The following is a 13,525-nucleotide window of genomic DNA, read 5'->3' on the forward strand; positions in this document are numbered from 1 at the left end:
GCAGAGAGCACTTGATTGAACATCTCTGTGGAGGCAGCATCCCCAGCTCCAGATGGATGGGGTGGGCATGTGGGGATTCTCTGAAGAAGAGTGTCTACCCAGGCCTAAGGTGCTGCCTGCTGTCACAGTAGCTTCAGAATAGGCTTTGGTGGGGACACCTTAGCTCTGTTTGCTGTCCTTTTTTCTGGTGTGCGTCTCCTAGCTGCTGAAGAAACCAGGAATGGTGAGTGGTTGGATGGATGTTTGTCTTTGTCTTTCCCCACCCTGAAACCTTGCCTCTCCCAGAGGCTGAGTTGAATTTTTGTCTCCAGACAGCAGTAAGTTCTTCCTAAATGTGCTGAACCTAGGGAATGTCACCCACGCAGGAAGCAGTGACAGGTGTCTGTCACTGTAGTTGGTTTGCTGTGCGAGAAGTGTGCTTTCCTCTGTGTGATTATTCCATGTTCTCCTTTGCTCAGAAAATCAGCCTGTGGGGGTGGATGTGTGCCAGATGCTTGTGCTGCCCAGTGCTGACTTGTGTGCCACAGCAGTCTTTGACACTGGCAGAACTCTAACTTTTTTTCAAAAGCAAACTTTATTGTATGAATTTAGTAGTCAGACACATTATATAAAGACAGAAAATGCAAGACAAAATAGGAGTTCTTCACATATGAAGACACTTGAAGGTTCATACAAAAGTAATCTTTGTAGTCCAGTTTTCTTAAATATTTATGCACAAAAGCATATTTATATATTTACACTGTGCAAACACATCCTTTGAAATGCATCATCCTGAACTATTCTTGCTCAGTTCTAAGAACAAAAGAGTACTGAAACTTTTGTCTTAATCAAGGCCAAATATACTTTACCAACAAGAGACAGTGCAATAGATACTTAAAACTCATGATCTCTTGTGCAGAGATACTTAGCTCAGAAGTAGTGGTACATATTTTGCTTGAATATCAAATATAGTTTTATTTGTAAATATGCAAAAGGTCATTTGCCCTAAAGTCTGTTAGTGGGTTACATTCACAGTTCTTTAACTGAATTCTGAGAGAGCAAGAGATCATATAACATGTAGCGTTCGAGTTAATGCATATTTTAGTGGACCACGAGAAGCTGACATTGGGCTGTAATTGATTTGGCAGATATCAGTGCTACTGTGTTAAATGTCCAACTCTCATTTCAGTACTGCATTCAAAGGTGAAAGGGAATGGGTGCATCCTAATGCTTCTCAAGCAAAGAACACTCATGACCTTTCTGAGATGCTATACAAAATCTGCTGTAAATGAATGATACATTTTTATTCCTGTACATACTGGTAACTTAACATGGAAATTTAGGTGTCTTCATAGAAAAGCTGCCCTAACTTTACAGATTGCCTTGTAATTTCTAACTAGTCTCTTCAAACTCTCTAGTGATCAATTAAAGTTTGTGCAGTCTAGTAGCCATCCTGTCTTTTCAGACAAATTCCCATAAATAAAATATAATCAGTGCAGTGTTAGAAGGTCCGTGAGGTTTTGTGGACAGAGCTTGGCTTTAACCTATCTGCCTTGTAGTTTGGTTCCAGTGTGTGCATGTTGGCTTATGACAAAGTGCAAAACTTCAATATTTACTGGATTTCAACAGGATTGTCCAAACTGAATTGGTATATATTCCCTGTTGTTATGGTCCTGGATCTGGTCTTAGCTCTCCTCTATCCTTGCCAGTTGTGTTTAGCAACACATTTTAAATTCTTGCCTTGCAAGGCTCCCTACTGGGTCTGCCATCTGGAGCAGTAGGATCTATATAATGCCCCATCCCCAATTAGCTTATTCAGCTTCCCCAGAGCGTCAGCCCTCCCACAAATTTCTCAAAGTAGTTTTCATAAAAAATATAGTTTATGGTCTGTTTCTAGTTTCTATCTTCTTGAAGGCGCCTTTATTTTCCAGCACCACACATACCCCAGCCATGGGATGCAAATATCTCAGTGCAGATTCCTGGCTGTCTAGGGCTCCCAGCTGCCTCTCCCAGTCAGGACAGAAGTGAGTCTGAGCAGAGGCTGTAATAATGGCCTTCTAGGTTTTACTGGCTGCAGAAGCACTCAGCATTTTTAGCGAAAGCTATTGGTGTTGAGCATTTGGGAAAGTCAAGGTTTAAGCAATAATATTTTGCTCTATTTTGAATACGTGTGCTGCAGTCTGTAGAAAAGCAGATCACTGGGATTAAGCCAGTGATAACTTCTCAAGTTTTATGATAATTGAAATAATTTGGATTGGAGTTTTTAAACTGACAGTGTTTCACAAGAGCCTGCATGTTTACTTGGCCTAGAAGTACTTAAACCGGTGGCTGAGAATAGTGGACAACTGAGTTGTAGTCAGGAGGAGGAGAGCGGCTGGCAATCATTTTCTCCAGCATCGCATAACCACAGGTGTATCTTCGCTTGGAGTCACTGAGCTGGTCACAGCTGAAACTGCAGAAGCTTCTTGGCTTGGTTACTCCGGAAAGCACTGACTCCTTGCTCCTGCTGGCACCTTTAATGCTGTAATAGAGCAGTGTCATTGTGAGCTTTCTTACCATGTAAAGTTTTTTGGTTTAGTGACTTGAGCAAAGCTAGGTCACAAGTTAATTCTTACATGGTGGGAAGGGCACTGATGCAGATGGAGTTGCTCAGAGGGAGTGCAGAACAGAAGAGTAAAGGAGCCCCCCTGTGTTCCCTGTGAGTCCCCTTTAAACAGAGGTGCTGGGAGTGAACATCCCTGTTAAAAGTGTTCGTGCATTCTATCAGTCCTGCTGCTTGGGGGGAGTACTGGACTGCTCAGCCTGAGCAGTCCAATTGCTCATTTGTGGCAGGTGTTGGGGAGTGAGACTTTATTGCAGGGTGGCATAGTTGGGAGAGTCTGGCAGCTCTGCTGATGCTGAGGCAGTGTGTCCCCATACCTAAATGTTTCTTCCTAAGGGAATAGGGGTTTTTGAGCAGGAGTGAAGTGGTGGAAGGTCTCAAACCTTGAGGCCAAAGTAGAAAACTACTAGTGTAGGTGTTCCCAAAGCCTAATGCTGGGATGGATTTCTAATACAAATGGCTGATATTTGTGAGGAAGGGCACAAAGTCTGGCTATCTGCTCTTTTTTGGCTTCTTTTGGCAGCTGCCATGAACTGCTGGTTTCAATTAGAGTTTTCCTGTCACTTAAAAGGACCAGTTATCCTGTAGGCTGCCTTTTATAAGATGCCCTTTACTAAGAGGGGTTTAATGTCTTCTGGGCAAAGCCACTTTTAAAGGCACTGTTACCCTTTTGGCACTTTCTTACCCATATTCAGAGATCACAGTGCTTAAAAGGGCTCTTTCAGTAACGAAGAAAATCAGGGCAAAGAGAATTTTTACTCCATTGAACTTGGACACCAAAGATTTATCTGTAGACAAAGAACAAGCCAGAGCATTTTTCCATCACTGTTTATATGTGAAAAGCTAAAGTAAACATGTTGGACCACAGTGTCTAAAATTAGATTTCCTCCCCTGTATTTTTATAAGTTCATGGACAATCCACTCCTCTCCATTTTTAAGGTCAGAAACATTGGCAGTCCTAGTCTTGAATTCCAAATAAGACATTCAGAGAGCATCTGTTGATGCTTGCAGAGCCCAAAGGGTTTTGCTTTTCATTTTATTTTGCATTGTTAGGTCTTTAGGTCAAACAACAGAACTAGTGGCCCAGGACCATTACAAGTTCCTCTTAGAGGTCACAGTTTCTCAAGTTCTTAACTTAGAAGCCTGTGTGGTTTTTTTAAGGAGTGTGGTCTCTGTCTTCTTCTTACGGTAGGAAATTGGACTTCTCTGTCTCTTCTTCTTCCTGTAGGAAATTGGAAGATCTCCCTAAGACCATCCCATTACATTTATTAGTAGATGAATGGAGCTCCTGAGGAGGAGCCCTTGTGATGAGGATTGCAGATGCCTCCCATATTTTTATATTGCATCTGTTGGCAGATGGAGAAGTACTTGCCTTGGGATAAATCCCAAAACTATGACAAGGTTAGTCACAGATGCAATGGACTTTTTGTGATGAGTTTAAAGAGAAATGCCTCTTTGATTTACATTGTAATTGTGAGTCTTCAGGAGCTGGCAAAAGTACAGTGTGCATGACAAGTTGTGAGTCTTAAAAACTGTCATGCTTTGATCCTTTCATCATCATCAGGCTTTTGCATCCTGAGATTTTTCTTGTGAGCTAGACTTGGCTTCTGCTTTAATAATACTTTATACCAGTAGAGCTGCATCTGTTAATTTTATCTGGAGTGCACTGCTGTACCTGGGCGTGCATTCCCACAAAAAACTTTGAGGGAGCTCAAGGGGTTTTGGCATCTGTAGTCAGGCTTCATTGTGAGTCTGAATTTACAATCAGTAAAGGCTTCTGTAGCTGTGGACTATCTTCTTGCCAGTCTAGGAATGTAAATTGGAAACTGTGTTTAGTTGGTCTTTAATTTGGGATTATTTGCTGGAGGAAATGGCTGCTGGTTTCTTGCCATGTTCAGGACCAGAGTGAGGTTAGAGGCTGGCTGCAGCTCTTGAGATGCTTGTTCCAGCTCACAGGAGGTGGAAGTCTTGCTGTTTTTCTGGCTTTGTAATTTACACTGACTCAAGGGTTTGCCTCAGCCCAAGGATTTTGGCTTACTTGTGTTGGGCTTTTTCACCACTACTGAAAAGCTAGAAGAAGGTTGCAGTTGGGATCCTTTCTACCTGCAAAGGAGCACAGCTCAGAAAACTGCCTCCAAACCTTTCTACCGGGGTCTTTTACCTGAGGCCTTGTATTAGGAAAAACTCACTCCTCTTCCTGCTGCTCAGAATATCATTTTTCATCTCAGTGGCATTAGCAAGTCCAAGACACATTGCAACCATTTGTTTCATGCTCCTGGACACCACCTGGGCCTAAGGAGCCCACCAGGGTTTGGGCTGATGCTCTTTCCTATAGTGAAACCAAGGGTGAGCTTTGGCATTAGTGCCTTTCCCTAGGCAGGAGAAGTGGAAGACCAAGAGGAGGCGCCTTGCCAGGGTCAGTGGGGTACCCCTGCACTGTCAGGCTGGCTCCCTGCTCTGCTCTGCTCTCGGCCTAGCAAGCACTGCTCTACATGCTGGCTCTCTCCTGCAGTCAATTGATCAGTTTCCTCTGAAACAAACGCTGGGAGTGCTTCTGGGACACAGGTAGGGTGCTCTGGGTTTGGCTCCTTCCACACTATGCTGTTCTTCAGCTCTCCCCAGTCTGAATCTTCCAAGGCTTTGTTACAGTGAAAGGACATAACCATAGTAAACTGCTGCCAGAGGAAGGTGAAACCCTTCCTCAGCCTGGTGCTGCACCAGCTGCCCTGACAGTAAGCTGCTACTGCTCACTCAGAAACTGTTCTGACAGTCTGGGCAACCTGAATCAGCTCCCTGCAAGAAAAGCCAAGCTGAAATGTCAGGATGCCTGCGATGCAAGGGAAGAAGCAGGAATGTACATCTGCTTAGATCAGTTTCCATGTCTCAAACCCCTCCAGGCTCCACCTTGCTCAGTACAAATTTTAGGGGTATTTATTTACTGCTCCAATTAATTTTAAGTAAAGGATGCTTAGCTAAGATGCTACCACTTTTAGGAATGTGTGTGGACTGAAGGGTCACTGCCTGCATTCACATCCATGTGTGCTTTTTGGCACAGTGCTACAGTACCACTTGTTTAGCTTGCAGGCCAGATGACCTTGTATGATCTCAGTCTACCACTCTGTTTTCCCAAGGATTTATATTCTAGCAGCCACTGTTCAGTTCAATTTTTTTTTCTTATCCAAGCATTCCTTTTCCTTCTGCATTTGAAAATGCCCCTTAAAGCACTTCCAGAGGGATGCTTGGGACACACTCTATGCAGAGAAAAAGGCGTTTCATAAATTTCATTTAGGGGGGTTGCCATGTTGTCTGTGTGGCTGACAGCAGCCACAGAGAAAAAATGAGTTAAACCACTTCTAGAGAACATTGCATCCTTTGGAACGCTGTAATATCCACATACACTCTATAGTCTCTGGCTCCTCCAAAGACAGCATGCCACCATAGAGCTGAAGTACCATAAAACTCCTCAGGAGCCTATTTTCTGAAAGGTCAAGGCAGGAGAAAGGGTTTCCCAGCATTTGTTCGGAGTGGCTTGTGTTGCCTTGGCTTTGCCACGCATGAGCAGCTTTGCCACGGCAGGCTGCTGCCAGCAGTGCGTTTATCCAGGCCGTGCTTTCCAGCCCCGTGAGCGCGCGTGCTCTCCTACACGTATTGCTGTCCTACATGTATTTATTTCAACCAACACCCTCTTAAGTCACTGGAATTTTTCGTGGAGCGAGGCCTCTCTGCCTTGACCGCACGTTTCAGGCAGCTCTGATTGTTCTTTGAGACAATGCTACGCCTCCCAGGCTGCCCAACTGCAAGGCACTGACAAGTCTGGCGCTGGCAGGATGGCAGGCTGGCCTTGACCTCCTGCCAGCATGAGATGAACGATGGGTTGGGTCTGGGCAGTCTCCGGGCTGGCTGAGAGCAGTGAGCTGAAAGCAGGACCCTGCCAGCTTTGCAGTGGCTGGGAGCTGATACAGCGCCGGCACTGAGAAAATAAACACTTCCCATTTACGGAGAGTTCATGTCAGTGCAACTCATTTCTTACAGCAGCCCTAGTTCCCTGCTTGGGCAGCTGTCAGGAATTAGGTGGAGGAAGATGGCCAATATATTCAAGTGCTTAAAGGCAGGAAGAGAAGTGAGGCCCTCACATCCATCTATTGTAAAGTTGCCACTTTAGCATCCTGAGCCCATGGGTGTTAAATGGGCCGTGCTTAGCTGAGTCATGGAAAAGAAGGGCAAAAACAAGCACAGGGGGCCTTGTCCCAGCTGGGGTGCCCTTGGGACTTGCAGAAACAACTGCAAATCCTTCACAGCCACACATTCCTCCTCTGCTGTTATTAATGGCTTGTTTCCCACAGTTACCTGCCTTCTACTTCAGCTCAGTGCACTCTGACACTCTGGCATTAAATTGAGCATTAGGTGGATCAATAAGTGCTAATAACTCATATTGCTTGTGTGCATCGAAGGGGTTGAGGGTTATTTGCTTCTTCAAAGACATAGGTGGGGAAGATGATTGACTGCTGATTAAACCAAGCAGGACACACCTCAGCAAGTGTGTTTGCAGGGACTGGAGCCACCTCAGCTGCTTTCACACGGCATGATTTAGCACAAGGACCTTGAATTCTCCTTGAATTCTGCCACCTACACCCTGAGCAGAAGGGAATGTAAAATACAGACCCAAAGAGTGTCCGTTTCTGCTTGCTGCCTGTCCATGTGAAGCGTTTCAGTTCCTCTGGAGCCAGCACCATCCCACTGTCTGCTTGGTAATCCTTGAAGAAAAAAAAAAGATGCAGTCCTGTTAGGTGTTAACTGTATTTTACAAAGGACTCAGTTTCTCCAGCATCCTTCTGGTCATTGATACTGAGACAGCTCTAGGAGACAGCAGCTCTGTGCACAGCAGTGCACAGACATTTAATGGTGCCTTTCCAAACCACCGGTGCCTTGGGGTGCAGCAGACAGGTAATGTTAATGCAAATCCAGGGTGCTAGAAGAAAAGTGTCTGCATGCAGTCTGAGGCTCTGGCCAGCCACCTGTTCAACCCTGTGAGGACCACTGTGCCTTTCCCACCTCCTGCTGCTTAATGCCTTCTACTGAGTCACTAAAAGCTTGCCCCAGCCTCTCGTCCATGCCCATCCCTACCGGGATTGGGTGTGTGTCCCACTGTTAGACATGGCTCCAGCTTGTCCATCTGCTAACAGGTCTTGTTCCTACCAAGAACCTCTGATGGAAAAGGGGCTCACAGTCCTCCTTTGTGCGCTACTATTTGGATGAAAATGCAGATCCAAGGGATTTTAAGCGTCTCTCCCACACTGGTGAGATTCAGGTGGGACTCTGGTAGCTGTTCCTTGCAGACCTACTGGAACTGACCACTTCTTGTCAGGGACGGAGTGTTTGCAACCCATGACGTGGCCAGCAAGGATCTCTGCCCCTAATTTGTAGGGCAGTGGGATAACCTCTTGTTGCAAGTACAGCAAATCCTGCACCTTGTATTAGTTAGAGCTGACAAAGCAGTAATCCCCCCCATCCTGATTATCCCTGTATGAATCTGTCACATAAATAACAAGAAATACCTGGCATATCATTTGGCCCAGGAGTCACTTACATTAAATACAAGCGTTTCCTTCATGGGAAGCTCTTCAAATGTCTTTATGCGCTGGGGGGGGTTTATTTTGAAAGTGTTTATGTATCTGTTCAACGAGAGAAGGAGGACAATTTTTGGTGAGAGTGTGAAGTGCACAAGCAGGAAGTGTTGGGTATTTCTCTGTTTCTTTAGGCAGTTCCCAGCTATCTTCGAGGTTGGTCTTACAAAAGGGAGTTGTTAACCAGACCCCACCCAAGTCTCACTCCCCAGTCCCAGGGTACGCATAGCCGTGCCTCTCACAGTGCCTGAGCCCTGTGACCTGCAGGTCCCCTTGGGCAGGGGCACTCCAAAGAGCCACAGCAGTGGGTGACTCAGCAACTGTTGGGACACTCAGGCCACCTGTGGGCTGTCTCTGAGTGTTTTCTCCCACCCAGGTCCAAACTGGGCTATGCAGCGAGCTACCACCCCCACACAAACAAACACAGTCTTATTCTTGCTTATCTCACCTGACATTTTCGGTGCTTCCACAACTTGAGTTTGTAACAGGAAAATTTTCATTGCACAAAGGATCAGATGCAGGGGGACACCCATTTTCTGTTGTAAATATTGTGCTGAGGGGTATGTAATCTTTACCTTCCTAAATGCAAACAAGAAAGAAAAGCCTTATTCCTGGGTCCACGTGGGCAGTTGCCCCTGCCTCAGTGACAGCATGTGGTTGTGACATTCATACCTGCTGGACATTTGCTTGCAGCAGGTCACCCAGCTTTTTCACCAGCTCAGAGAACCGTGGCCTGTCGTTGGGATTGCTCTGCCAGCAGTCCAGCATGATTTGGTAACTGTGAGGACAACAGCAAAGTGAGCACATGGTGGGGTTACAGCTCCGTTTGATCCAAGGCAGCACAGTCTTTGACATCTTGTCATAGATAGACAGACAGAGGGAGGTAACTCCTCAACCTGCTTGGTGTTACAAAGATTCTCTCTAACACCATTGAGGCCTCTTCCTAAAAGTAAAGCAGTAAGCTTTCCACAAAAACAGAAAACCTTCATGCCACACCCCAGAAAACCACATCAAAAGGATAATTCAGCCAACCAGTCATACTTCCTTTTTTTCATTCCTAATTAAGCATTAAACCTTTGTATTAAACATCTATTAACTGGCAATGTTTAGGTTAAAGTATCCTAAAGGCATCCTAAGATGACTTATATGGATGTGTCACTTCCTTGTATTGGTTGAGCCAAGCTTTCCTTCCTGCAATAAAATATGTGGAAGAGACAAAAAAAAAGCTCTTATCTACTGTCACTAGGATAATAAAATTAGTCAATGGGCAATACTCCCAGATAGGCATGGCTGGCTTGCATCCTTTTCTTCTGCTAGAACTATTTTTTGGTAAGTGTTGCTATTTAGAGTCATGACATAGCAGTCGGGAAGGCACCGAGACACCCACACGTGCTCAATTTTGCCTCCAGAGGTAAAATACCCTGGACATGTTCATGGTCCTCAATGATTTGTGTCACAGGGTGAATGTTCGGTGTGCTGCATGGGCCTCCCCAGGCAAGGTGCTCTGTCCTGACCCACCTTGGTCTCCAAAAAGGTGTTGGCCATGCAGTAGCAGCTTGAGGCTGCACCTGAAGGCAGGGGAGAAGGGAGTGATGGCTGACATGGCAGTAAGGACTCAAACAACCCGGGTGGGGTGGGTCCCCGTCACCTTCCTCTGCCATCAGACACCGTGTACAGGAAAGGGTGGACCCTCTCTACCCAGTGACTGCGAGGAAGCCTCCACTGTCACTTCCTAAGTCAAGATGAGGTTAATAATGTCACATTCCTCCAGCACTTATCTTTATGCATGTCGGTAAATATTAAACCTAGCAAGGAATGACCTTCCTCCTCCTCCTCCTATTCCTTCTCTTTCTCCTCCTTGCTCAGCTTCCCTGAGAGCACAGCCCTGGTGGTGCACTGGGTTCAGGTCCTTGTTGCCCCCTACCCTCTGGGAGAGCCAGAGGCCAGGAGGGGGGTGCACAAGAAGATACATATGGAGGATTGGGTTGTTTTTCCTTAGGCTGGCACAGAGTACTTTTAGAGGCTGGAACATCATCTGCAGGGCAGCCCCAGGAGGGCAGTGGTACCCAAGGCAAGCAACTTACATCTCCTCGGTCGCTTGCTCTGGGGCTCGCATTCTTGTGCCTTCCTTCAGCCTGCTGCAGAAATCCTCATCTATTTGGACTCCGGGGTAAGGAGAGGCACCTGGAAGTGACATTGGGAGAATAGATACATGCCTTGAGTACCTGTGACCTCGCTGTGGCCCTGTGCATCTCCCTCAAACTCTCCCTTGGGGTGTGCATCGTCAGGTTGCAGAGCTGGGGGTCAGGAGGTGCCCTCCTGCGGGGTCTGGCCCTGCTGGCTGCCACAGCCAGGGAATTACTGCTGGTTGTGCTCCAAGCCCCAGTCTTTGGAGGAGAGGGCAAGATCAAGACCACAGCTATTGGTGGTGGTTTCCTGGTCTGAACAGAAAAAATGCACATGAGTTTGATTTGAATATTATCCCTTGAAAAGCCAATTTGGGCCACTCCAAATTCTAGTGAGCACAATATTTAAAAACCCCAAATTCCCCAAATCACCTTGAAAAAATTGAAATAATTGTTTTAAATAAGGTCACAGTACATTTGCATTGTTTTTCTGTTTTCTGTGGTTTTCAGATGCAGCCTGATTGTATTGTTGGTATTTTTTTTTCCTGTGGACAAAAAAATCAGGAAAGGGGAAAACGAAAGGGAAAAAAAAAAGGGGCCTCTCATAGAGTCAGAGAGTCACCAGGTTCAAGGAGCTGGGACTTTAAGAAAAAAATAGCAGGTATTATGAGGCTGACCATAAAATCACAAGAGTTGGCAGGCGGACCAACAACATGTATTTAAACTAATAAATGATTGATTGTCCTGAGAATTGTATAGTATTGTTTCCTCTGCTGTTCGCCTCTTTTGTCAGCCTCTGTGTTGAACTCAATTAAGATTCTTCTATTCTGACAGTCATTGTTGTTCCCACTCAGTGTACATCTTGTATCCTGCCTTTTCCACATGAAAGAAAGGGGGGGAGGAAAGGCTTCACCGGGTTTTAATTTCAGATTGCATGCTCTAGTTCATCCTGTGGCATCAGTGCAGATACTTTTTTCCTGCTGTGTCCAGTAGCCTGGGTGAGGGGGGTGCTGGATCCCTCCTGATCTAGGGGGACCTCCTGGGTTTGGGCTGGAAATGGGGGTGACAGGATCTGAGACATGCAAACTGTGGGTTTGGCTCCCTTGCTCCCACAAGAGGAGTAAGAAGCTTTTGAGAGAGCACTCAGCTCATGGCATGCGGTGTCTTGAATGCTGTCTGTGGCACAGGAGGTGGTGCCTTGGTCTTGGGCAGCTTGTGACCCAGAATCACAGCTCTGTGTTATCCCACAGGGTTCTACATTCAATTAAAATGCTTTAAAAATTGCCTGATTTTCCTGGCTAGTGCCATCAGTCAGACAAAGCACTGTGACTGCTCTGGCTGTGCTGCCCTGCATCCTCTGCCAAGGCTTTCACAGGGAAAAGTGGGAAGCTTAGGTTTTGGCCCATGGCAGAAGTAGCTGGTAAAGTTCTCAGACAGCTGTGCTATCCTTTAAGGCTTTCAGATTGGCAAATGAGCTTTCAGCGCTCTTGAAAGCGTCAAAATTTCTAGTTCACAGGGGCATGATAATCCCTCTGCTTCTGATTTAGGTCTTTCTGGAACACCTGCCAAAAGATCTTTGAAGGTAATGGATGTTTTCCCCAAGCTGCAGTCCCCACTCCTGTCAAGCCCCTGTGGTGCAGAGTTAACATACCCAAGGAAAATATCTCCCACAGCAAGACCCCGAAGGACCAGACGTCGCTTTTTGTATTGTAGATTTTATCAAATATGGATTCAGGAGCCATCCACTTGAGAGGAAGTCGAGCCTGGAGTAAAAGGGACAAATCTGACTATTATTTTCAAAGCCTGAAAGATTTTAATCATAGATGAATCAACTATATATTGTTATGTAAATAATTACCATTCAGGCAGGAACCTGTGGGATTTCCTTACAGGGAGTCAAGATAAACCCACACTCATTCATACGCTTAACAAATTGCTGGAGTGAAAGGCTGCTTTTAAAAAACATGTGGCACAAAGCACCAGACATTGGAAACCTGTGACCAGGCCTTTTCTTTACAGGCATGTGGGAGTGTGTAGGAGCAGAGATCTCTTGCCAGCATCATAGAGACAGGGCAGAAAGCCCTGCATCCAAGCACCAACCATTCTGTAACGATGGTGGAGATATTTTGGGGGAAATTTTCAGAGCCAGAATTGGAGGAGCACACCAGCAACCCTTGAAGCCCCCTCAGCACAGCTTGTTAGGGTCTCCTGAGCAGTACCAAAGCTATGTGAACATTTCCCAGCTACTTTGCAATGCTGTAAACCCTGGAAGTAATTTACAGATGTGGGAATAGCTGGCAGATGGGTGAGACCTCCAGAAACAGACTGTCTGCCTGGCTGCAATGCCCACATCAAATTCCCACGGCATGGGTGAGTGCAAGAACAGTTTGCTGGCCCAGCCTTTCACAGCAGGGCTGGCAGGGCAGTCACTGCCTGCTCTCTGCAGTGGGGGCAAAAAAACAACAACAGCAAGCAGGTGCTGGAGGAGCAAGTCCTGCTCAGCTGCTCAGGGCACCAGGAGCACTGGGGGGTACACATCTTCTTTTGGAGGGACTGTTTTCCTTGGAGGACATTTATGGAGTAAGGGGGTTATGGTGAATCAGTCAAGAAGTGTCTAAAAAAACCAAAGAATCAACAGGGCAAAGCTGTGAAGCAGTTAGCATGTCTAAGCCTTATGCCTGAGGATTGAAATGCTTCCCAGACCCACAGCACATCTGGACAGCTCATCTTCACATAAAAACCATGATAGCTTTTGAGCTCTAAAATTCAGGAACTGTGAATGTCTACAGAACGTTTTGGTGGACAGTTTGAAATGACATGTTATAAACATTTGGGTAAATAAACAGCATCTTGACTTACATCTCCTTTTCTCACATAATCAGGATTCTTATAAATATCTCTTGCAAGGCCAAAATCACAGATCTTCACAACATTGTTCTCAGATAAAAGGATGTTTCTGGCTGCCAGGTCACGATGAATGCACTATAATAAAACAGTTTCACAATCAAACTGCATTTCCTTATTCCTGCCCACAAATTTCCTGTCTCCCATAGCCTTCAAAAATTATTATTATTATTATTATTATTATTAATGATAATAATAATAATAATAATTTTAAAATTTTAGGTAGGTTGCCTGTAGTTTGCATGAAGTTACTGTAAACAGCATTAATTATTTTTAAAAAAATTATTAAG

At 45.5% G+C, this 13,525-nt stretch overlaps 1 protein-coding gene across 1 annotated transcript in view; it reads right to left on the reverse strand.

Moving 5' to 3' along the window:
• Nucleotides 1-555: 555 nt before the first annotated feature.
• Nucleotides 556-13,525, reverse strand: part of FLT1 (fms related receptor tyrosine kinase 1) — a 108,613-nt gene continuing 95,643 nt past the window's right edge. Inside the window, exons 23-30 of the mRNA XM_059838805.1 lie at nucleotides 13,191-13,313; nucleotides 11,983-12,094; nucleotides 10,290-10,389; nucleotides 8,878-8,983; nucleotides 8,654-8,784; nucleotides 8,169-8,253; nucleotides 7,244-7,335; nucleotides 556-2,500 (exon numbers count right to left, since the gene is read on the reverse strand). Of these exons, the coding sequence (XP_059694788.1) occupies nucleotides 2,296-2,500; nucleotides 7,244-7,335; nucleotides 8,169-8,253; nucleotides 8,654-8,784; nucleotides 8,878-8,983; nucleotides 10,290-10,389; nucleotides 11,983-12,094; nucleotides 13,191-13,313 (954 nt within the window). The 3' untranslated portion in view covers nucleotides 556-2,295. The remainder of the gene's footprint in view (nucleotides 2,501-7,243; nucleotides 7,336-8,168; nucleotides 8,254-8,653; nucleotides 8,785-8,877; nucleotides 8,984-10,289; nucleotides 10,390-11,982; nucleotides 12,095-13,190; nucleotides 13,314-13,525) is intronic.

Source organism: Haemorhous mexicanus, chromosome 2, assembly GCF_027477595.1.
Source record: "Haemorhous mexicanus isolate bHaeMex1 chromosome 2, bHaeMex1.pri, whole genome shotgun sequence".
Taxonomy (NCBI): Eukaryota; Metazoa; Chordata; class Aves; order Passeriformes; family Fringillidae; genus Haemorhous; species Haemorhous mexicanus.